At 33.2% G+C, this 25,389-nt stretch overlaps 1 protein-coding gene across 2 annotated transcripts in view; it reads right to left on the reverse strand.

The window, feature by feature from the left end:
- The window catches only part of Sema2a (Semaphorin 2a), a 1,190,156-nt gene that overhangs the window by 187,600 nt on the left and 977,167 nt on the right, over positions 1 to 25,389 (reverse strand). For both annotated transcript variants that reach the window (XM_076419451.1, XM_076419450.1), the window contains one exon: positions 16,407 to 16,458. In XM_076419451.1, coding sequence (XP_076275566.1) covers positions 16,407 to 16,458 — 52 coding nt within the window. The remainder of the gene's footprint in view (positions 1 to 16,406; positions 16,459 to 25,389) is intronic.

A 25,389-nucleotide genomic window follows, 5' to 3' on the forward strand; every position in this document is an offset into this window, starting at 1 on the left:
ATTGGTATTTTTTTTTAAATTTACAATTAAAAAATATTTTATTTGATTAATCAAATACAAATTCAGTTTATTAGCCAGATTTAGTTTTAGGTTATCTTGATTTTAGATTTTTAGTTTCTTCATTACGGAAATTCAATCTAAATAGCCACATAATTTAAACTACAAAACTACGATAGTTGTTTTTTATGTTTCGGGATTGTGCTAAACTAGTGTTACAAGCTGGCACTTGACGCCTTTATTATAACGTAAGACTTCTTTTATAACTAGGATTTATTTCCTTTCATATGGCAACAGAATTTCATATTAAAGGTATTTTACATGTATTCATTTTATTATCTGTCTCATATGAATCAATAGTTATGCTTAAAAAACGTGACAAACCGGCAATCGGACCTTACAGGTTTATTTCGCTGCTACCTGCGATATTAAAATTATTTTGGAAACTTCTGTTAAAGTTCTTTAAACCAAAGCTTGCAGAAACATAATAGATTTCCAGTTTAGGTTTCAAAATCACCACTAAACAATAGACCATAGTAACAGCGGATGTTGAAAATATATTCGAAGAAGGCCCTGCAAAACTCCTAGACGTCTCATAAGTTTTTGATCGGATATGGCATTTGGGACTAATCTACAAGATGAGAAAGTTGCTACCGCGGCACTTCTATCAACTGCTGTAGTCATATCTTTTCGAAAGGAAAGGAGTCTCGCATGAAGGGGCATTCTGAACATTAAATTTAATTCGGCTCGAGTTCCACAGGGTTGTGTGGTTTGCTCTTGTATCTGCTCTACACTGGTGATACACCAACAATAAAATAGACAATACTTTGAACATTTGCTGACGACACAGTTATTATAGTAAGATTTATCTTTGCCTAAGACTGTATGGATACAACAAAAAACAACTTAGTAGCTCTATATCTGCCCATGTTAATTTTTCATTGCAGCAAAATAACAAGAACCTAATGATATCACCTAACGGATGCCCGATTCCTCAAGCAGAACAGACATCATGACAAAAAGCAAAACAGGTCGGATTAAAAACTAAGAAACTGTTCTGGTTAGTCGTAAGAGACCTTAACCTAAACTCAAAGAGATTGGTTTATATGTCAATTAAAAAGCCAATTTGCTACTGCTAAAAGAAAGTTCTGCGAATTACCAATGCTTATCGTTTCGTAACCAATGAGTTTCGCGATGACCTTCAAATCGAATGAATTTACGAAACTCAAGATCGAGATCTAAGATTTTGCATTAAAACATGAAATAAGATTACTAAATCACAGAAAATGAAACAACACAACTTCTATAGTTTATAAATGTTACCCTTAACTTTATCTCAAGTGGTTTAATTTGGGAAATACATACACTTTGCCTTGCTTGTGCGATGTTGCAAATACAACAGACCAAGTAGTAATTAATTGATGTGTAAATTAAGATTGTACTAAGTATATCTCATGTAAGATATACATACCACTCAGTTATATTGCATATTATCAAAATAATTTTATTCAATGCCTATGACAAGATGTAAGTTTCCTAAAATATGTCACATGACTAACTAACTGATTCTCCTTATGATTGTTATTGTCCTACAAGTATTTTAACTATTATTGACTGGAGTACCAGTAAAACTACAAATAAATTATGAGCGTCTGAAATTGATTATATCTCTTAGGATAGTCGTTTCTCGGACATTCTTATAATTAGGTGGCGGAAATCGATGTTGGTCGGCGCCATTTTCCAAATAATTCACAAAAACTGCCGATGGCGGCACATTTTTAATTTTCCGCACAGTCGGTCGGTGGCGGTCGTGGAGCCAGCGAATGCAACGTCGTAAATTTCGCGCTAATACGGACCGGGCCTTTGTCTCTCGTAATTCACACGTGCCAAGATTTATTCTTTATTAGGCCGCGTTTTATTAAAAATTTAAGGTCACCCTATGCTGCCCCGAAGTCTTAATAGCAGCGCAAATAAATCTTCCGCTCTTTGTTTTTTTGTGAGACAAACTATTTGGAAAAAGTTCGATCATTACTCGTTCAACAATCTCGCCAGGGCATTTGTACATAGCGAAGTTATTTGCAGACGAAATGACTTCAACGACTGATTAAAAGAATTTTGTACATTACTTCATCACTATGGATAGGATTTGTGTCTAGTTCCAACCATGATCTCAATCCAAAACAAGAGTCTGAAGAATGGTGCGTTCGGCTCCAAAGAGAGTTCGGTTGTTAACTTTGATTAACTTAGATTAATAGTATAAATGTTGGATTGAATCGAATATTACTGTAAAATGAATTGTTACAATAGAAAAAATAAACCAAAACAATGCATTTGCTGACACAACTCTAAAATTGCTCTAAAAAATCAGCAAACTGAAATATGAATTCTTTCAATATCCAGCTTATGTGCCAGATTTAGCTTTCACTGACATTGCGTTCTTTTCAGACCTTAAAAAATTAATTCATAAAAAACAAATTTTTATTGAACGAAAATAATTTCATACTTGGCATAGCCGCCAAACTTAACTGATCAGACTATTATTTGTTCCTGCAAATCTTAGTGATTAGCTTAGCACGTGATTTCGATCTACAGGATTCGATGCTCGAGTGTTCTTTGGTTTCTGAGGAGGTGGAAAACCCGTGTGGGTAGCAGCTGTGCTCGGGTATGTCCCCAATACGGCCATGACTGATCTCTGAGATACCTTTGCAGAGATTTGAGGCAAAATTGTACCGAGCGAAAAGACTTGAAAGCAATGAAAAAGTAGAGGTATGCACGTAATTGGCTAAGAACTCGCTCTTAAACTATTTACGAAGAAGGAATAATCAAGATTCCAAATCGGTGGCAAACGTGTGTAGAGCACGGAACATTGCAAAATCTTAAATATTTAGTTCGTATGTACCATTGATCAATTAATTTATTTTACAAAATTATCGTTTATATTTGATTTACCCTCATAGAAAGTTACTGAAAAACCAATTGTTATCTGAAAGAAAGTTCAAGCTCATAGAAATGAATATATTTCTGAACTTAGAAGTTTTGTTGTTGTCTGTTCTTTTACAGATATTTAATTTCATGAAAAACTGTGAAAAGTAAACCAAAACAGAACAAATAAATCTTTGTTTTCGAACTGTTGCTTGTCGACCACAGTACACAGTTCTATTTATCGATCAATGAGGTTTCGGAGGCGTTACCATAGCACACAACATTCCCAACAGACATCAGAAATATACATCATATCGCGTGCTGGCTCCAGAGTCTCTAATAACCGAAAATAACACGTCTGCACCGGTCGGATTCACGGCCTATGCATGTCTGCACCAGACGAACTACAGTTATTTTATTATTATAATTGGAGGGACGACGACTGACTAACCTCCTCCTCCCTCTTCTGCCTGCCCGTCGCCCCTCTCGACGTTCGGCCGCAGACCGGCACGCGAATAAGCTCCGAGGAATCACGAAATCAACGAGGGACGCCGGTGTATCGGCGATGCCGAAACGAAAAATAAAGAAATTGGATGCAGTCGAGTCGGGTAATTCGGCGTTCGTTTATTAGTTTATGCCATGAAAACCATTTGCACGTTCTAATATCCTGTAAAAATACCCCCGATCGAGGGGGAAGGATCGTGTCGACCCTTCAGAGAGGGGCAATTTCTGTCACGAACCTATACAGGTCCCGATTTTTCTACCCAATTCACATCTAAATTGCACGTTACCCTTTTGGTTGTCTATTTTCGTACTCGAATACCGTTAAAATCACACGTGTATGGAAAACTTTACCTGATGATCTTAGTCTTGTATAAAATAAGCCAATCTTAGTCATGAAAAAACTTCAAAAAACATCGTGGTTCGAAACAGCAAGTAATAAAGCTAAAGAAATGTTGCTCTGCCGAGCCTTAAATGTCTCTTATAGGCAGAGAATACTAAATATCTGGCATATGTAAAATTACATTTGGTTATTTACAGAATTTTCTAGCGTTGAGAACTATCGGCTGAAAACAGTCGAAACAGTCGATAGTCAAAAAACTAACTAAAAAATAGTAATTATTTTCAGTCAAATGCAAGGGTTTTTTTTTTAATTCGTGATGTCAGACGAAGATGCACGAATCCCTTCCTATATAAGTGGCGAGAGAGGAAAGGACGGAGATAATTGCTTGGGGCAGTTAAATTTATATGAGGTTATATTTTCCAACGGTAGTATAACCGAGACGGAAATGGATAAATTCCATCACGAACTAACATTAAAAAAGAAAAGGAAAACAATAATTACTGAAAACTAATATAATAAACATGCAATTTATAATTTAGTTTTAAACGAAATAGAATTACTCTTATATTTGAATGTTCTGTGGATCTGTAAAAAGGAATGGAATTTTTCTATAGTATGGAATAATACTCTACAAATGTTTCTTTGTATTTTAATATGTTAATTGCTATTTTTAAATAATATACTATAATAAATATACACAATAGATCTAAAACAAAACCTAAAAATGTACAATAACCATAAATACTATATAAAAAAATTAAACATATCCCTAATCATAGGAAAAAAAAACTAATCCATAGCATAATCAAAAATGATCTGAATGAAATTGCTTAATTTATTATAGAATGGAAATATTTTTTTTAACAAAAATCGAGAGAGTAATCCAAATTTTACCTATTGCCATAAAATCAGTCAAAAGTATTTTACTATTTATCATTCACAATTTTAATCTTTTACATTATTACATTAACAATCTTGAAAAATATTGTGACAAAATGCTATTACATTAATATACAATATATTATTACTTACAAGCAAACTACTAAAAAATCATAAAACTACATAAACTACATATAAATCTATGTAAGTACAAGTTGGGTACAATTTTGTCAAGATCGCGGCTAGGACGATAGGGCCAGAACGTTAAAAATCAGTCCAATGAAACAAGTACAACCAAAAATAGTAACTAAAAGTACGACTTAAACAGTCGATAGTAAATAGTAATAAAACCAGTCGGACCGAAAATAGCGACTGAAAACAGTCAAGTGAAACAGTCGATAGTAAAAAGTAGTCAATTACTAAACAGTCGATAGTCAATTTCAGTCAATAATTCCCAACACTATTTATTTTATTTTCGAGTTTTATACTTTACTATAGTATCCAATAAGCCAGCCAATGCGCGTTTTCAAAATTGACGTGACGTCAGCACGTCGCTATGTTAACGCATTAACTTCCAATTTTGGCCTATAACGTTTGCCGGTTTGTAATCTCTTGTTTTATTATCACCAATATTTTGAAGGATTTTGACAACAGAGTCGACCAGTACTAACACAAATCGATAAAAACTAATATAATTTTAATAATAATATAATTTTATAAATTAATTCAGTTACACGTTAAATTAAAATGTTTTTTTCGTTCACATAAAATGAGAACGAAAATTCGGGCGCCATCTATGAAGTGCATTTTAGTGGTGACTATATATTTAACTTTCTCTTTATATCTCTTTATTTTTAGTTACATTATTTATTTTTATTTATTAAATTTGGAAAAACAATAAACATGTAAAAAATAGTGGACATATAATAAGCTGTTTAGACAATGAATATAATAACTGATTAATTCGCAGTTTCAAGTACGCCACGAATTCGATCACTAGATATATATTGAGATATTGAATCTTATCTAACTTGTATATGATTTGATGATAGTTGAATACCAAGTATTTTGTGCATCAACAGCTTAAGTAACATTCGTTTACAAATAAGAATTGTCTATGGGTTGTTTACAGACACAATATTTGGTTACTTCTAGTGATAAAAGCATTATTCTGCATATAATAATCTAGGCGAAGTACCATCTGAAACTCCACACTCCAGATGATTTGTATGAATAAAAAAAGCAATAAATGTATAATATTACCTGTGGCTACTAGACTAAATCATAATTAGCATACCAAATTATAGCAGTCCATAGCCCACCTTAGGCAGTTCAAATAAGTCCAAGATGGCAAATTAGAGACTCTAAAAGATAAAAAAATAAATGATTCAAAAACTGTTTCAAATGCCAAATTATTTTCCAGATTATCAGCGTCAAACGTCTAGCATCTCGCATCATCGCATCTCCCATAAATACAAACGGTATAATCGGTACCACAATATTTCACAAAAAAAAATTATCGGGAAATCACTGACATTTTTATATCTTGACATAGTCTTCCAAGACCTTCCATTTTCTTCGATTTTTTTTATTTTATGCAAACGATATATGAGTGACACCCAACAGAGTTCGGGGCTTCATCCAGAAGATTTTGGAATTTTAGAGCTAATAGGCTTTTCAAAATAATGGTTCAAGTGCTAGGAAAGTATAAGAAATATAAATACCTTTTTAGAATTTTAATTCTTTAAGATGACAAAGTTATATTTTATACGAAAAATATGGAAGATATATGTAATTTATTATATAAATTACAAAACGTTTTTTTATGGTATTGGAACAGACTATTGATAACTTCTTAGACTGGTTTTTGATAAATTAAAAATAGTCAGTTAAACAGTTAGTTAACAGTCTATTAATAAGACTTATAAATTATTATAGAAAAGATCGGATAAAAATACAAATGACCTGTTAAAAAATGTTTAAAAATTACGATACTACTATAAAATCTGTTAAAATTATAAATTTAAAACAATATAAAAGAAAATAAGATAAGTACTTCTTCCTTATAGAGCTTAAAATAAAAGCCGAGAGTATGCGCCTGGAGAGGACAAGTGGAAAACAAGGATCGAGCGTCGCTGCACCGGAAACCCACTGGAACAGAAACCCTGTTGCAACGGGAACGGGTGAAATGGAGCGATTAAGGGTAACACGCGCCGTCTACATCAATCAGGAGCGGTCGCCCGCTTTCCCAGCAGGACATCGGTCGGTCACTCTGCGGCCGTCCGGTTTTATTGGCCATTTTTATGCCGTTCGGTCCCATTCTGTTTCGAGGAGATGGACGGAAACCGATAACGAACGACGACGGAATCGAACCTAATGGTTATCGTACACGCTACGTTTTAACGCGAGAATACCTTCGCAGCGGTCCGATTGCGGACCTAATGCCTCCAGTCAGGCCATGAACATGAGGAAAAAACAGGTTTTTTTTATTTAATAGACAAAATATCGTCTTGATTTATTTTATTACAACCAAAATAAATATTATTTTATTTCGTTATAAAATTACTGGATAATAATATACTTTGTCATATTACGAAGTCCAATAATTTTGTCAGTAATAAAATTTTATCTTACATATAATTTACCTCATTTCTTTTATTAACATGTGATAGCACCTGACGCGGTAAAGAGGATTTTTAGAATTTAATATAAAAACTTTTTTTGTTGCTGCGATAGTTGGTAAGAAAATTTAAACGAGTTTGGTTGAAGAAACCTAAAGTAATGTAAATCTTTGAGTAATAAGTTTCCACAAATATACAGAAACAATGATTAACTTTGGTTTATACCTTTGAAAATTGATACATTAGAGTTCAGTTTTATTAAATTTCTTATCCCAGGCTGACTTGAATGCTCATCATTCAACATATATTTTATTTGTAATACAAATATTGTGGTCATTAAGTTGTCACCCAAGAGAATTCTATAAAATCAACTAATAAGTTTGCAATAAAAATCATATGTAGAGTAATAATGAGGGGAAACTAAATACGTTATAATATAATGATGCTCTGTCTCTAAAACGATTATGATTACAAAAATATATCCTCATGGCCAGGAGGATACAAATGAAAATAGTAGATGAGAGAAAATAGAAATTATGTCAATAACTCTTATCTGAGCTTCGAACTCTTCTTGAACAGTCTTCATCCAGTAGATTTTATAATTCAGTGTCATTACATTTTTGAAGCTTATATGGATTTCGCAATACTAACTGAGCCGCTGGGAAAGTGTAATAATTATAAATATATATGCGAATACATTTACTTAAGGATTGTATTGGCTTGGATTGTATGAAAAAAGAAATAACAAAATTAGGTATTGTACAAATAAACAAAAAGACATAAATTATGAAAAAAAAATCAATAATAAATAGAAAATATTGTTAACTTATAACATTTGGTTAATTAAAACTTAAAAGTCTATTAAAATAATTTACCAAAGCAATCTATCAAAGAACATCTTACAAACTATTTCATAAATTTAATGGTTTATAAAAGAGTATTATTTACAATTAATAAAATCATTAAAAAATCAATCAAATATATATAATAGTGAATAAAAGTTAATACATCATATTGCGCAGATTTAATTAAATTTTTCCGAATAATTTTAATACTTTTCTTTAACATTTCCCTTGTATTCAGATATTTATTGATATATTGAGATATCCGATATTTATTGGTTATTAATTAAAAATGAAAATATTGTTCAAGATGCTGAACAACTGATAAGAGGATGATCTCGGTTAATATTTAAAAACACTTTGATCATTTAGTTAATGGCCATTATCAGAAATTTATTGTCATTTTTATCAACAATAAATAGCGGTCATACAATGCAATCTTCACTGTTTCATTTCATCCTACCTTCATTCATTACGTTAGCATCCTTAGTGATTCTTACGTAATTTTCCGCAAAATGGGATTTGGACTTGTGTATGGAGCTTTCGTACAAGATGGTGTATTTTAAGTGATCGTAAATATTTCCTCATAACAGATCAATTGAAAAGTCCCCGGCCTACAATAGTAAAACACAATTTTTTGGCAAAATTTTTTTTTATTCAACATAATTCCCTTAATACACTGATTATAACGACCTTCCAACTTTTCGATACCATTTTTGTAGTACGATTCGTTCTTTGCTTCAAATAGGTCTCAGTTTCGTCGATCACTTCTTCATTCGACGAAAATTTCTTCCCAGCGAGCATTCTTATGAGATCTGAGAACAGGAAATAGTCGATAGGGGCTAGATCTATAGATCTTGTCCTTCAAACGATCCAATAACGTTATGTAATAGTCGCTGTTGATGGTCCTTCCTTTTTCAAGATAGTCAATGAAAATTATTCCATGCGCATCCCAAAATACAGACGCCATAACCTTGCCAGCCGACTGTTGCATTTTCCTATGCTTACGAGCGGGTTCATCGTGCGCGGTCAACGCATGACTGTCGATAGGACTTCTCGGGCAAAAACTCGGGTTTATTACGTTTGATCTTCTTCAAACACTGCTCTGAATCATCAACTCATTGTTGGTTTTGATCAACAGTGAGCTTGCGCAGCGCCCACTTTGCACAGAACTTTCTCATACATAAATACTCGTATACTCGTGAATGATATGATGTACACGTTCAGTTGATATCTTTAGAGTGTCTGCTATTTCATTCAGTTTCAATTTAAGGTCACTCAAAATAATTTTGTCGATTTTTTAAAAATTTTCGTCGGTAACAACCTCTTTTGGGCGTCCATTGCGTTCACCGTCTTCGGTGCTCATTTCACCAGGTCTAAACTCAGCATATAAATCCTTGATGGTAGATTTTCCTGGGGCAGTATCCGGAAACTCGGCATAAAGCCAAGTTTTTGCTTCAACTGTATTTTTTCCCTTCAAAAATCAATATTTTATCAACACGCGAAATTCCTTTTTATCAATTTTTTTCACAATAACAAAAGTTGCTTCACCCAACATGATAATAATTTACAAACTTATGATCCGACAGCTGTCAAATTTATACACGCATTTTTTGAGTGCAGCGCTAACTAAAAAAACATACGGATTTAATTATAGTAGCGCCATCTATGTGCCAGGCCAGGCACTTTTCAATTTACTTGTTATTTTCATAATTTTTTTTCATTTCACTTTTTCCTTAAATTCTTACGTGCGTACAAAAATTAGTTCCTCACTCATCTCGTTCATTTTTAGTGTTGGAACGAAGATTCCATTTATTTTTGTCATTTCTTTTCCGATGACGTTCAGAAATATTCTTCAAGAAACAGCTTTCAACTACATATTTCTATATATCATCATTATTATTGCAACTAAACATTTCTTTCGGCATTATATTTAAATAAGAACGTCTTATAATCATATTTTTTTACATTATTTCTCTTTTGAACGCCAACGTGTCTTTATAATGCGAGTTCAAAAACTTCCAGTTACGACAGAAGTTGGCGGTGTTATTAGCGGCAACTCGTATAGAGGGCGAAACATCCCCGCTTCAATATAGCGACATATTTAATGCGAAATTCTCAGGCGTTTTGTTAATTTCATCGCCTCCTCGAGCGTGGTATTTAAAATGGCTTATGGTGGTCGTTCGTCGAGTTTCGAAAGTTCGCGAACGATTTTCGGATTCGATTTAAATCGGATTTTCGTTTTAGCGCGATATCGTCGTGAAAAATGTTGCAGGTGGCGACTTTGTTGCGGAATAAAATGTTAAATCCCATCGCCGCCGGTCCGACTGTTTGTTTAAATATGTTCCGATATAATATGGTTATTATCCGATACGTATTGTTACGTAGATGCTGAGATAGTTTGAAAAATATAATTCGATGGTTATTCGGATTGAATATGCAGGTGATATTCGGTCAAATTTTCCATTAAAATTAATAGTCTCATTATCGTTTAATGTAGAAGCACTAAATATTAATGTTTGAGATAATTGGATACAACGAAGGTTATTAATGAACGGTATTTTAATTTGTTCGACATTTTGTACATTTCTCTTTTATGACTCTAAATTTGAGACGACTTACTTTACTATTCTATTTAAATCCATATTTGGATTACATGCTCCATTCCCTACATAGTACAGTCACTGCATCATCTGTTGTATTAGCGTTAAGAATTGTCTCTGACATAATTATAGTATATAATTGAGGTATACTATATCGTTATTTTTATCGAGAACAGACCATATATGAAAAATTGGGCGAATAATTTATTTAAGATGTAGGAATGTTCGTCGGGTCGTTCAGTCGGTCGAAATGTGTGGCTGCAGCTGCGGTTGTTTGTCCGAACACTCACTACTATTTTTGGAAGGAATTTGCACGAGAACTAAAAACACTGCTTGGACAAATGCTTGTTTATCTCGTTATTAAATTGATACATGTGATCGACGGGAGAATTGACAGGATATCAGGTTAGGTAGAGGAAGTACGGTAGCGCTGTGAAAATGGTCTTTTATACCCTGAAACTGCATGGTACCAATCCACCGGCGTTGCCAACCTTTGTACTTGTTGTTGGTGAATTCGTGGTGGCCTAAAGGGTCGTGGCGGTGGCCACAAAGATAATGTTAATAATGGTAAATGTTAATAATATCCATCAAATGAGGCTCTTACAAAACTTTCAAAAACTTTAGTCTTGTTTTTTTTCATGCGTTGTAAGTTGCCCCTTCAATTGATCGCTTTTCTATATGTTATGTAAAGGTTATATGATGAAGTCTTTTATTATTTCTGTCCTCGCAAACAAATATTAGAATTGGTCTATATATTGTTGGTCTATTATTGTTAGAAGTATATAATTCCATATTTGTTTTTTGTTTGATATATCTATTTTAATGAATTTTAATGCATAGCGTTTTCAATTTTGGTAATAATTTTCTCTTTCTGGCATCCGTTGTTTTGAGTGTATATTTACGTATATTTGAATACGATTACTTGTCCTATCCTTACTTTTCAATTCATGTATTTATTTTCATTTTGATCTTTATGATCATTTTATTTCATCCACAACCATAAATGTTGTAAACCAACAATATTGGGCTTAGACTTCCTCCTTGTCTTAGTGCTGTTTGAGTTCTGAAGATGTTTTTTGTTGTTGTTTGTAATTCCGGAATTTGAGTTTGTCCTGTAATTTCTTGGATTACTCTTATCATTTTATCACTTACTCCTCTTAGTATATCTTATTATTCATAATTATTAATATTTTAATACTACAGATATTTAGGATTTTCTTCTAGTACTAGAAAGAAAGAAATATTATTTTTATTAGTATGGTTTGGTATATTTAAATCAAAGAAAATCATTTTAGGGATGTCGAGAAAATATCGATATTTTTGGCCGATATTTTGACCCATATTTTGTTAGGTAATATTTTTTATATTTTCCCAAAAAAATTAAATGTGTTTACTAAACTTTATAAAAAAACTTTTAATTATTTATAACAAATATTTCAAGTTGGTAATAAATTTTAAAGATTTATTAAAAATATCCCTACTTTTATATCGATATATTATATCGATATACATATGATATATCGATATGTTTTTAAAATTTTTTAAATAAAACATGTATTAAATACATTTAATATAATGTAATATATATTGAAATATTTTTAATATATTTTTTAAGATATCAATATATCAAAGTATCGATAATTTTGTATGCAATGTATATATGCGTCATTATTGTAGACAAGAAAAACCTACATAGAAACCCTTTACTTGTTCTGATTGATGTTATATGGCTTCGTTGGGCAACCAGCTTTTTTTTGAAGATATTCGAATATACTTTGGACTATTTAAATTTGCCAAAAATGTTGAGAAGATGGACAAAAATAATGGAAATACACAATATATGGAACTTCATCAAATAATTATTATTATTGCTCAGTTTTCGAAGAGAAATGTTGCTGGGAGTCGCATAGTGGTTTAAGACAACGATCGAAATATGTGCTTTGACATTTTAGACCGATACAGTTACAAGGAGAGCCTTGTTCGCACGAAAATATAATGGTAGATTGCCATAGAATTTCACACGTCTGAAGTACATAACAAACATAAATAAGATAAAACGGAAAATTATATGGGACTGCCTAATAAGTCATAGCATATTTTTATTAAGTTCCAATCGAAGAAAAAGAACCGATTGTTGGATAGCTTCAAAATACTTCGAAGCCTATATAAATCCTTTTCATATTTCTTTTTCAGAAAATTGTTTACTATAATTTGTTTATGATGTTCAATATATTTAGTTTGGCTTGGTTTGCTGTAGTTCTTTCTCCCCATTGTGATTAAAAATATCAATTTAAGCGTCTATGTCTGTCTTTATAATCTTTTGGTATAACATGACTCCAGAGATCAAACTAGACAGTGATCGTTAAAAGCAACAACTAAAATCATAATTTGTACTACATTGTACACCACATAAATCTAGATATATAGGCTTGTTCGTCGTCTAACGACTATTTGGTTTAAGTAGTCCCCGATGTAGGTGGGAATAGACCGGTCCAGATTGACCGTTGTGATGAAGATACTATCTTCGGACGCCCCGTCGCGACCCCTTCCCAAACCCTTTAAGACGATTAAAACAGTCGTAAAAGAACGACCTCCACGTCAACGTCGTCCTCCTCCAGAACCGTAACTTGGCAACGACGTATTATTATTATAAAAGCGGGCGCTTTTCCGCAATTTTACGAGCATCTTCGTAGCCCATATGCAGTACGTGTTTAATCTAGTTGCGCGGCGCGAACACCAGAGGGCGTTAAATATAATTACTCGCGTATTTCAGGGGCGTGCCCCGGCTACGAGGAGTTCGTGTCTGGTCCCGGGCAATGCTGACAAGAAACCGTTTGCCGTTATCTATATTTTTCCTTTATGGGTTGTTAGTTAATGAAATTACCGGAAAACAACTGAATACGAGTAAATTGCCATGGAGTACTAGTAATATTTCGACCAATATAGCTAGATTCCTTTTCATGGTTATAAACGAGCTTCAAAAAAACAGATAAAAGATATTCTTTATAGATTTCTGTGGCGAAATCGAGCATTGGGGTTTAACTTAAAAAATGTATACCGTTATACCGATAATTGTTGGCCAAATCACAATGAAAAGCTACAGTGCTAAGCACCAAAATCAATATTTTGCAGAAATCAGAATATACACTACTTGGTACTATATTTAATTGTACCCATATGGTGTTGAAATATACAAAAACATGTTTAACTGATTTAGTGGGATAATGGGGAATCATATTGCTAGAAAAAACTTCATTTTACTCCGACTGTGCTATAAATATTTCATTTCGGTGACAAAAATTAATGAAAAAGTTTCCTTATTCCATTATATTTAATTAATTAGTGAATAACCAGTGAATAATATTTATCATCAGCACTTAAAGGCTATCGCCTATACACAAAATATTGCCATGAAACCCCCTCCATATTACAAAATGATCGATTATTCTGATTACGCCTACAAATACTTTTATATATTGCACTTATTAAAATTAAAATTGAATTATTTAAATTCCTAAAACAAGCAGCGAAAAGCTCAGAAAAAGACATGGATCAAGACTATTGAAACCAATTTGAAAAAAAAAGAGACTTCCTTATCACAGGCAAGAATAGTTGCGGCCAATAACGGGATTTAGTTAAGAATTTGCGGAAAATCAAGGTTCTTTGGAACCAGAGGCAGTATATTTATTGGTTGAGAAGTAGACACTCCCTTCAAGTGCCAGCTATGGATTGATAATAATGATATTGTTATAAACAATTATTATCCTGGTTGACTGACAAAACTGACAAAATAAATTTAATTAGTGTAGTGATCATATTAAATATGAAGGTTATTCGAATATTAGTTAACCAAATCATCATGAAAAGTTACACAATTGAGTATCAAAATCAATGATTGAAAACATGAAATATTACAGCAATAAAAATTTTGTTAAAAAAACTGATTCTGTGTGATAATCCGCGAACATAATATATAGCAATAACATACTTTATTTTATTCAGGCTCTATTAGAGATATTTGTGTTCGATGACAAAGTTTAATTAAAAAATTTCACTTGTTCATCTACTATACTTAATTAGTTATAGTACCTAGTGATTATTACTTATCACCAGCCCTAAGTGATCCATATAAAATAAAGAAAATTAGATAAAAGCAACACTTTTATTGTTCTGTGGCCAGTTGTATCGCAAAGTTAAAAATTGTAAGAAATAATATTTTAACTTCAAACTGGATAACTTTAAATTTAACATAGTAATAATAATAATTTGAAGATTATACTAATAATTTTTGGCCCAAGCTCCACAAAAAGCCACAATATTGGATATCAAAATAAATGCTTAGTATGAAACATAATATAAACTATTCGGTACCATATAGAACTCTACTATCATGCTTTTGAAATGGAAAAAAAATTGAAGTGATTTTATGGCATAATTGTGGAACATATAGTAAGAAAAAACTTTATTTTACCCAGTCTCTAATTTGATTTGATTCCCAGAAATTATCATTCATTAGCCGCACTTGAAAGGTGATTTAGGTACATGGATTTTATTCAATTGAAAAAAATTAGAATAAAGAAATATTTATTCTAATGATATTAAACGGATATTAACAGGTAAAAATCCCCGGCCTAACATAGTAAAACACATTTTTTGCCAAAATTAGTTTGTTTTTATTCAACATAATTCTTTTCAAGGGTGATACATTGATTATAGCGACCATCCAACTTTTCGATACCATTTTTGTAGTACGATTTGTCCTTTCCTTCAAAATAAGCCTCAGTTTCGGTGATCACCTCTGCATTCGACGAAAATTCTTCCCAGCGAGCATTTTTTTGAGATCTGAGAACAGGAAATAGTCACTGGGGCCAGATCTGGAGAATACGGTGGATGAGGAAGCAATTCGAAGCCCAACTCATGGATTTTTGCCATCGTTTTCACAAACTTGTGACACGGTGCAATGTCTTGGTGGAGCAGCATTTTCTTTTTCTTCAAATGCGGCCGTTTTACGGTGATTTTGTCCTTCAAACGGTTCAATAACGCCATGTAGTAGTCGCTGTTGATAGTCCCTCCTCTTTCAAGGTAGTCAATAAAAATTATTCCATGCACGTCCCAAAATACAAACGCCATAACCTTGCCAATTGTTGCGTTTTCCCACGCTTTGGAGCGAGTTCATCGTGTGCCGTTCACTTACATGATTGTCGATTGGACTTCGGAGTGAAATAATGGAGCCATGTTTGATCCATTGTCACATGATGCAAAAACTCGGGTTTATTACGCTTGATCATCTTCAAAGCTCTGCTCCGAATCATCAACTTGTCGTTGTTTTTAGTCAAGCCACTTTGCACAGAGCTAATGATATGACAGCTGTCAAATTTATACACACCTCTTTTGAGGGTTAGGGCTAACTAAAAAAAACATATGGATTTAATTATAGTAGCGCCATCTATGTGTCAGGCCGGGAATTTTCAATTGACCTGTTATGTAGTTATTTTATTTATATTTATAAGTTTCCAAAATATTTGAAAATGTATCTTGTATTTTTAATAAAATAATATATAACTATAATGCTATATATATTTATTAACAATGTAGTAGGCAACATTATTTTAATTTATTTTCGGTTGAATTTATGAAAATAACATGAACTACGCCATTGAGTGGGAAGTAAAATTACATCTCGATGTATCGTACTTACCTCGCAGCTTGATTGGTTGATATTGCTCAAGTTCAGCCGATAAAGACGATCCCTGCAAAAGAGAAAAAATCCTATAAGCATCATTATTAAATCTCGAAAGTTATGCATATTCGAGCAATTCCCGTTTCAAGGAAGCGGCGGCAGCGGAGCACCGGCAACGGGAAAACAGAAATTCGATTATTTCGATGCAGGTCTTTGTTTCGCCGATAGAAATGGAATTTCTATTTAGAGCTCGGCTGGTTCTGTTTCGAATGTGTCATTGAAAGGCGAGGCGAATGATATGGCGAAAAAGGAAATCAAAAATACGCGGCGGCAACTCGTTTTTTATGCAGTTCATGTTACGTTTGTGGTTTGCGGTAAGTCGGGAGGCGCGTTACTTTCGGATGTGTTGTAATTTCGAAAATGCCAGCGACAACACAACGGCTGACAGGCCGGGATTGTCCGCCCTACGCTGCGATACCGCGCGGGTTACACTCGGGAAGTCATGTGTCAGTCTGGAGCGCTGATTGGCGGAAATGATCGTGTTTATCTGGCGGGCGAGCATGCCTCAGTGAGTGGCTGCTGTCCAGACGGGCATTATCAAAACATTTGATATGTTTATGTTAAATCCCCTAATAATATTCCATTCACATCCCCGTCTGAACCCGTTACTATTTTCCGTGGTTTTAAATTATTAAATATACTTACCTTTTTGATACACGCCAGACACCAAATATCTATGTCTATCTTACTATACATGTAAATATCAATAAGAAAAAATATTTATGAAAATAACAGTTACGATTGAGTGATCAACCAATTAGGACCATCCTTATTTTATTTCGAAATAAGGACCGACCTTATTTATTTGAAATATCAATTTACTACAGAGATCAGAAATGTAGCAGTTAAAAATTGAAATAGATACTATTAATAGTTACTGAAATAATCTGCAAGAATATTAATTAATTACATAAAATTAGTTTAACAATATTGCAAGGGCAGATTTTGAGTTTTTGAGCCTGTTCCGGTAACATTAATCATTCAGATTACGGTTTCTTTCAATCGGTACAGTCAGCATTATCTAGAAAACGGTTTACTTTCTTTCCAGGATGTTATACAAATAAGTATATTTTTAAACGAACATTAAAATGGAATTAACGGTAGATAAAAATGGAGATCAACACCTCCTTTTATTTAATTGTTTTCATTGCATTGAAGTAGTGACTAAGAAAATGCATTGTTGTATCAAGATAATCAATTACTGTGCATTGAATTGTATCCAGTACATTTGTAACCAACTTCATGTTGAAGTCTCACCTTTGAGTAAGTTTCATTTCGTCGAGGTCTGATCAAACCATTTTTAGGAAGCATTGTAAAAGTCTGAATTTGTAACTGTTTTACTTTTTTATTTCAATATGAAGGAAAAATCGAAAGTTGAGTGAAGCTTATGGCGACCACGCTTATTTGAACGATGGTAACTATGAACATGTGAAGATTAGGATCGCCTACAACTGATAAATTTCAATCGAGCACTTCGCGAAGAACTACCAGAATAGGGGCAAAGACACAACAATGTTATACTTCAATATGATAACTCTCGACCAAATGTTGCAAAGCCGATGAAAACATAATTGAAAACATTGAAATGTTACCCCACCCGTCGTATGCTCTCGACCTTGCTCCTTTTGAATACTACTTGTTCCGACATATGAGTCGTGACCTATCTGAGCAGTGCTTCACTTTTTATGAAAATACTAAAAAAAGGGTGAATTCGTAGATCTAATTAGCGTGTCAATACCATTATAATGATATTAAAAATTGACTTCTTTTCAGTACTCATTGTGTTTGGTATATTGACAATGTTTAATATCTTTCATAACTATCAAATGACGAGGTATAAAACAACTTACAACTTTTTCAAATATTGATCTTACTTGCACGCAAAGGCAAAGATTATTCAATTGACATTCTGAAAGATCCTTATTACAATACGCTTATCCCTTCGCAGTAAATCGTTTATAAATGGTTATTTCGTTAATTCTTATTCGGCTGCTTTCTTCGCTCTCTATTACTAAATTTAAAATATTTAACCGAAAAAATCTCGCTTGAAATCAAATTAAACGCGTTAGAAGTTCCACGAGCCTACACTGAAAACTTGGTCGTGCCGGAGACCTGTAGATTTATTATCTTCCTCGGAAAACGTTCGACATCTACCCGATGGTGTTCCAGATCGTCGTGAACTCTGCGATAATGCGACGGAGTTCGGGACCGAGTCGAAAAGAATAACGCACCGGCCTGTTCGGAATTTTAAACAGTCCGCGGATCGATGCCCCTAGTCTTCAGCTACGCAATTTCGCCATCGATAAAACGATCCGAATGTCGACGATATGGAACGGGAGAGGCGTTCTGAAAACAACGTCCGAGGCAAAAGAACAACGACCGGTCGCCGTCGAATCGCTCGGAATTGAAATCTAATCAGTGAATAATTGATTGCGCCCGTCGATTTTAATAGAATAAATAATCAGCACTATAAATAAACCAAAACGGGTTAATCAAGGTGCAAAATCGGCGGATGGAGTGGGTAGCGATGGCCGATCGTCACGGGGATACTCTATTAATTAAATTTTCATAAACGTGCGCGCCAGGAAAGCGGGCTTTTTTTTCGAAAACGCGGTCCGGTCTCATAATTATCGGATACAATGCGATGATTTAAATTCCCGCTGGAACGCCGCGCCGAATATTTCAAACAATAAACAGCTGATTGGGAAACGTCGAAGCCATTTAATACATTGTAATTATTGGGCAATTGGTTAATGTACTGTATCGAAGATTGTTTAATTTTTGTTTCGTCTAGTTTTGAATTAATATAATGGTTTTTGCTTCAAATTCTGCATTTTAAAAATATATATTATTTGCTTTTGAACTGCTAACATAATAAGGTATTTGATATTAAATAAAATTTTATATATTGGTATAAATATTAATTTCATGAAATATTATACATCACTAAATAATTTACTGTAATAATAAAAAATTCCAAGTGAGATAAAAATTGGAAATGACCCTAAATACCCCATCAACAGGTACATTATTATTATCACATTGGCAGCTAATTTCTTGAAGGATGTAGAGCGAATAGAAAATTAATGTATCTGTCATTCTCGGCCTTACCTAACCTAGTTACTAGTGTGACTGGGATCATCTTGTGCTCTTGCCTAATAGACAATCACAATTACAAATAATCACAAACATAAATCTACAACCACGTCCCAGCTGCATTCGAACCCGCCATTATAACAATAACATGAAGAGTGTTCTATCGTCTTGACCACTAACCGCCGCAAACAAGATGGATCTGATCAATGATCTAAGAATGTTAAACATTCAGACATTCTCCAGTATGGGTGTCAGTTATTTATACTGGCTTAGTGCAAATTACATTTAAATGCTAATAGCAGCCAAAAAACTTTAAATTTTCTGAGGTCCGTTAATGATTACAAACTTTACTTATACAACGTGGGACAAAAGTCCCGCTACCATTTTGATTGCCTATAACATTCTCAAATAAAAGATAAGTATGTTTTGTTTTCATAAAAGGTTTACTTGATCTTTACATTTTTTTCTCGTTATGATTGAAAAATTATATCGGCTAAATGGTGACCGTGATTCGCTATGCAATATTGTCTTTAAGATGTTGAATCGTTTGGGACTTATTCACATAGACCTTTGATTTAAAAAAAACCCATAAGAAAAAGTCTGGTGTTGTTAAATCCAGAGATCTGGCTGGCCATGCTAAATCACCACTTCGCGAAATTAGTCTTCGTGGGAAAACGTCATTTAATAATTGAATTGTTGAACGAGCTGTCATATCTTGCTGAAACCACATGTCCTCTAGTCCTTTCTCTTCCCTTTCAGAACAAGAAAATTTTACCCTTCAGTAGTAACAGTAACGGTATGTGTCTCATGAATTAATTGAGGATTCTGTGTTCCCCAAAACCGACTGTTCTGTTTATTGACGTGGCCACTGAGAAGAAAATAAGTTTCATCGCTTATTATCAAACTAGACGAAAAGTTTTCTTTGCTCTCGTACCATATTGTCGAAATTCGCATGAAAACTTTAAATTGTGGCTTTGTGTGGCACTCCGCTGAGTGTCACTATTTATGCTCGTTCTTGTGGCGTATATTTATCCATAATGAAATTTAAACGTCACATAACCAAGATGGCGCTCTCAATCAAAATGGTAGCGGGGCTTTTACCTCACCTGTTAGTAACGAGTTAGCAGTATATATTTAGAATATAATATATATATATATATATATATATATATCATAAAATATGAATAAAACACTAAAGTGGTGACTAAACTTATCATTTGCGACTGTAAATCTCAACAGCATTGTACGTATTAAGAAGCAGACACTCTTCCTCAATGCCGTCTTTGGATTAATGATGCTGGCGATGACGATATTCTTGCTTATCAACAATGAAAAAAAAATTCGTACAAAATGCCCAACCGAGAATTTTAACTTGGTATAGTTGACATTTATGAATTTGTTGGAGTAGGTAGGTAGGCATTTAAAAAGTGTGCGATGGTTAAATAGTTGATAACGGTTGATTGAGAGAATTAGAAACATATATTTAGTAATCATTACTCCATTTCTCTTTATAATCAAGTCAAATATACAAAATATAAAAATAATTTTACATCATTCAAAATGATGTCAAAATGAAACGGTTTTTCTGAATAACCAATTACAGCAAATTTCTCTTTTCTTTTCTTTTCTGATACTGTACACTACAGAGAATCAAACAATTATATACATTTTTCTCTTAAGATTAGAACGGGAAGGAAATTTGTACATCTCTGTCTGTTATAATAGAAAAATAGAGGAAGCTTGCATTTGACTGAAATAGTTTTTACAATTTTCAGTCGTTAGTTTTTTTTACTATCGACTAGTTGGACTGTTTCGACTATTTTCAGTCGATAGTTCCCAATACTACTTTTTATAAACTAGATAGTACCCACTGATAGTCTTCTAGATCTTCTGTTAGGCTACTTTCTACACAAAAGATTGAATCTTTAATATTTCTAATAGAAAATTATATTATATTTATCGTAAAGACACTTGAATTTGAATAGAAAAAACATTTGAATCACAAATATCAGTCAAATGAATTTATATCAGATTCTCATCTATTCAATAAAATTACGATAATCACGTCACGTGGAATCCGACGATAACGTATTCCGCAGTATTATTTTTTCGATAAAAAGTTTCATTCGCGCTACGTGCCGGCGTTCTCCGCAGTCATCGAGCCCGCATTCAGACGCACACACACGCACACACATCAAACTGAAGAGATAAAAGCCGATCCGTCAGAGACGAGAAACGGCGGCAGCCGCTCCATTCCCGTCCACCGGCTTCCTAAAGGGTAATAATCGGGACCGACGCGATCGATATGTCCGTCAATCACACGCCGAGGCTCCGTCATAATCTGTCGACGGATTTGCAAACCTCGCGATCATATTTTGATAAGCGACAAAAAGCATCCAGGATCGACCCGCTCCGCCCGCATCCCTTCGAGGATCATTTGTAGTTCGACGTGAGATTATGCCGTTGTGATCCAGATAGCACCAAAGAAAGACAAAACGTTCGTTTTCTAATTGATACTCTAACATGACAGCGGGGTGAATTTTTATTTGTGATATTGTGATTCTAATTAACTGATTCATTCTTGAATAGTTAAATAGTTATCTTAAATACTGATCTCAAATATTTATTTATACACATTATACACAGGGGATGGAGAAAATAATATGAATACTTGAAAGAATAAACGTTGACCATTTGCCAACATTTGTTTTTAAAATTGCTGTAGTTATTCGTAAAATGTCTGAATAGTTTTCAACGAAATGTTGTCCTGTATACCAGTACATCTGCCAATTACTTCTATCACTTTGATGATGTTGGAGATGGAAATGTACTCCTCAGACTCTGTTCTAAAAATCCTCATAACGGCTCAATTGTATTGAGATCTAACGATAGTGCTAACCAGGGAAGATGGGATGGTATTCGGATGCTCCTCAAACAAAGATTGAACCTTTTTTTCGGTGTGTATAGATGCGTTATGGCCTTTGATTATGACAGTGTTTGGCAGTAATATGTTATGCACCTATTCATTCGTAGTAATCCGTCCAGTGATGTGAAAGAGAGGACCAGCTCTTGCTCAGCTTAACGACAATTCTTTTTAACTGTGAATTTTTCTCTGTCAATTATGGGCCGATTTTCAAAATTCTTCTTTTATTCGAATATGCACTTCCGAAGTGGTCCCATTGGAACCAAGTCATGATCAGTTGGGGAAATGGAAGGAAATCGAAGAAATACCCTTAAATTTCAAAGGCACGCAATAATTTTTACAGATTTTTTTAATATAAAATGATCAGATATTTGTGTATAATGTTATTAACTGTAGTAACTAGTAACGGATGTGACGGAAAGTCGAAATTAGTCCAGTGTAAAAGCCATTTCGTTGCTTTTTAAGCACTAACCATATCGTATGAGAAGTCGTAGAAATATTGCAGGCAACTGCTTCTATGGTGTAAAGGTTAGCGCATTTAGCTAAGTAGACAACTAGGACTAGGATTAGGTAGCGAACCCCAGGGCCGGAAATGTACCTTATATTCAATCATTGTTTCTTTATTTCTATTTTCCTCATACCTGCACCTTTACTTGGCTTACCCATTGTAATATTTAATAAAATAACTGCGTAATTTAATGAGTAAATGTATAACACTAAAAAGAGAAAAATAAAATATTTTTAACAAATAAATTAAACCGACTTCAAAAAATAAATACGGAAATCACCAAAAGATTTTTAACACAAAAGAAAAACGTTTGAAAAAAAAAAATAACCGTTGTAATAACTAAAGAAAAAAACTTTTTAACCTATCTACTACACGTGTTTTATATTGTAATATATACACACGATTTAGCTTAATACCTACATAAACCTATTTATCTATTTACAATATTACAACTACTGCCAACTGATTATTTTGAAGTCAGTGCCGAGCCCAAACAATACAACAATAATAATATAATTTTATAGTAATATAATATAATAACAAAATTAAATTACGAACTATACAAATCTAATTTTTTGCTCGGCATCGACTTCAAAGTGATCACTTGGTAGTAGTTAAAATAATATTGTAAATAGATAATTCGGTTTAGGTAGGTATTAAGCTAAATTGTGTGTATATAGTAGAATATAAAATACATGTAGTAGATAGGTTAAATAAGGCTTTTGCTTATTTTTATTTAGTTATTAAAACGATTATATGTGCATATTTTATTTTAAAATATTTTTTTTTGTGTTAAAAATCCAAGTTTGATTATTTTTTACTTTTTAGTGAGTTCCTTGTTTATTTTTTGAAGTCGCTTTAATTTTTTGGTTAAAAATATTTTTTAGCATTCATCGGTCTTTATAAGTTAAGTTTAAATTTCGCACACTATTCCTCTGCGCCGATGATATTTTACCATCTTTTGTATATGTTATGTTTAATCATTTCACCAAACGCTTGCTTTAACCGTCGCGGAACTAAGGTATAGCATAATTAACATACAATATATGGCATGTAAACTGAGGAAGACATACGCGTCGCATTATTTACACTGAAACAGTCTTACCAACATGCAACAATTTTTACTATATTGAACGGTGTTCATATTATTGTGTTTATCGTTCATTTTTTCTTTTAAGTTCTTTCCAAATCTCTGAACCGATTTTAATAAATTTCGTTGTACGAGATTGAGTGAAACTCAAAATGACCTAGATTCACAATTGGATCCACTATTACCACCTGCTGGCGCAGATAATATATTTTCATTTTCTTAATGTTTAACTTTAAAAACATATAAGAAAAAATTATATAGTAAACAAAGAATAGTAGAAACAGATTATTTCATGTAAACGAGAAGTAGATGTTCAGATAGGAACACACAGTCTAGTCCACTAGAATGAATTGATATATCTTCAAGCAGCACCTTTATAGACAAGTGTTTTGAGGTATAGTGAGGTAAAAATATCATTTGTCGCATGTCTTCTTGTATAACGTCTATTTTTATATTCTAAATGCTTTTGGATTTAAAAGATATTTTCTTAAATTTTACATGTCCATCAAAAGTTCTGCCTTCCCGTAGGGCCCTATTAGTTTTTGAATACTTCCTCATGTAATTTTTTTTTGATCCGTATGATTATTGGGAAACTTTCTGTAGTGATTCAATATGTGAATTCAAATATATAGACCTGGCTACATGTCTGGAACATGGCTACAACGGTCTACAGATTGTCTAAACAGTATTGTTGTTTAGATATTGTGGTTAGATGCGCGTGGAGTGCCATTGGCGATATAACTAAAACAAACTGGCAATCTTATAACGTTGATCTTGGAGATTAAATGACCACCAGACACAGACGACCAATTTCCTAAGCTTCTCTTAGGCAATTCTGTCACGTAATCTCCTTTATATATATTCATTAATTTCATTTTTCATCATGTTGCATTGTTGTTTCTTTCCATTCTATTCCCTATTCATCAAACCAAAACCTTAAACAGCTTATGTAAATAATGAATAATACTATATCTGAGTTTGAATATAGTACGATTAAAATTAACAAAGTTAATTTAGAAGATGTATCTAATATTATGCACTGATATAGTCCCTTAAAATATTTCGTGATCAATATATTCTTATTTATTAATATACTTCGCAACTGTAGCGCTTTCTGATGAAAAATGATAATTATGACCAGTCCTTTTCCTGATGTACATCGGTGATGTTCCAGAGTTCAGTATAGTACAATTTTTAATTTTGCTGACGATACTGTCATAATAGATGTAGGTAAACACCACGAGGAAGCAGCAATGGAACCGCAAACGTCAGTAGACTACATTAACAATTGGACCAACAACGGAAAATTGGTTTAAATCAGACT

Source organism: Rhynchophorus ferrugineus, unplaced genomic scaffold, assembly GCF_030347505.1.
Source record: "Rhynchophorus ferrugineus isolate W39M unplaced genomic scaffold, kcgeb_rfMv2 rfM1, whole genome shotgun sequence".
Classification (NCBI taxonomy): Eukaryota; Metazoa; Arthropoda; class Insecta; order Coleoptera; family Curculionidae; genus Rhynchophorus; species Rhynchophorus ferrugineus.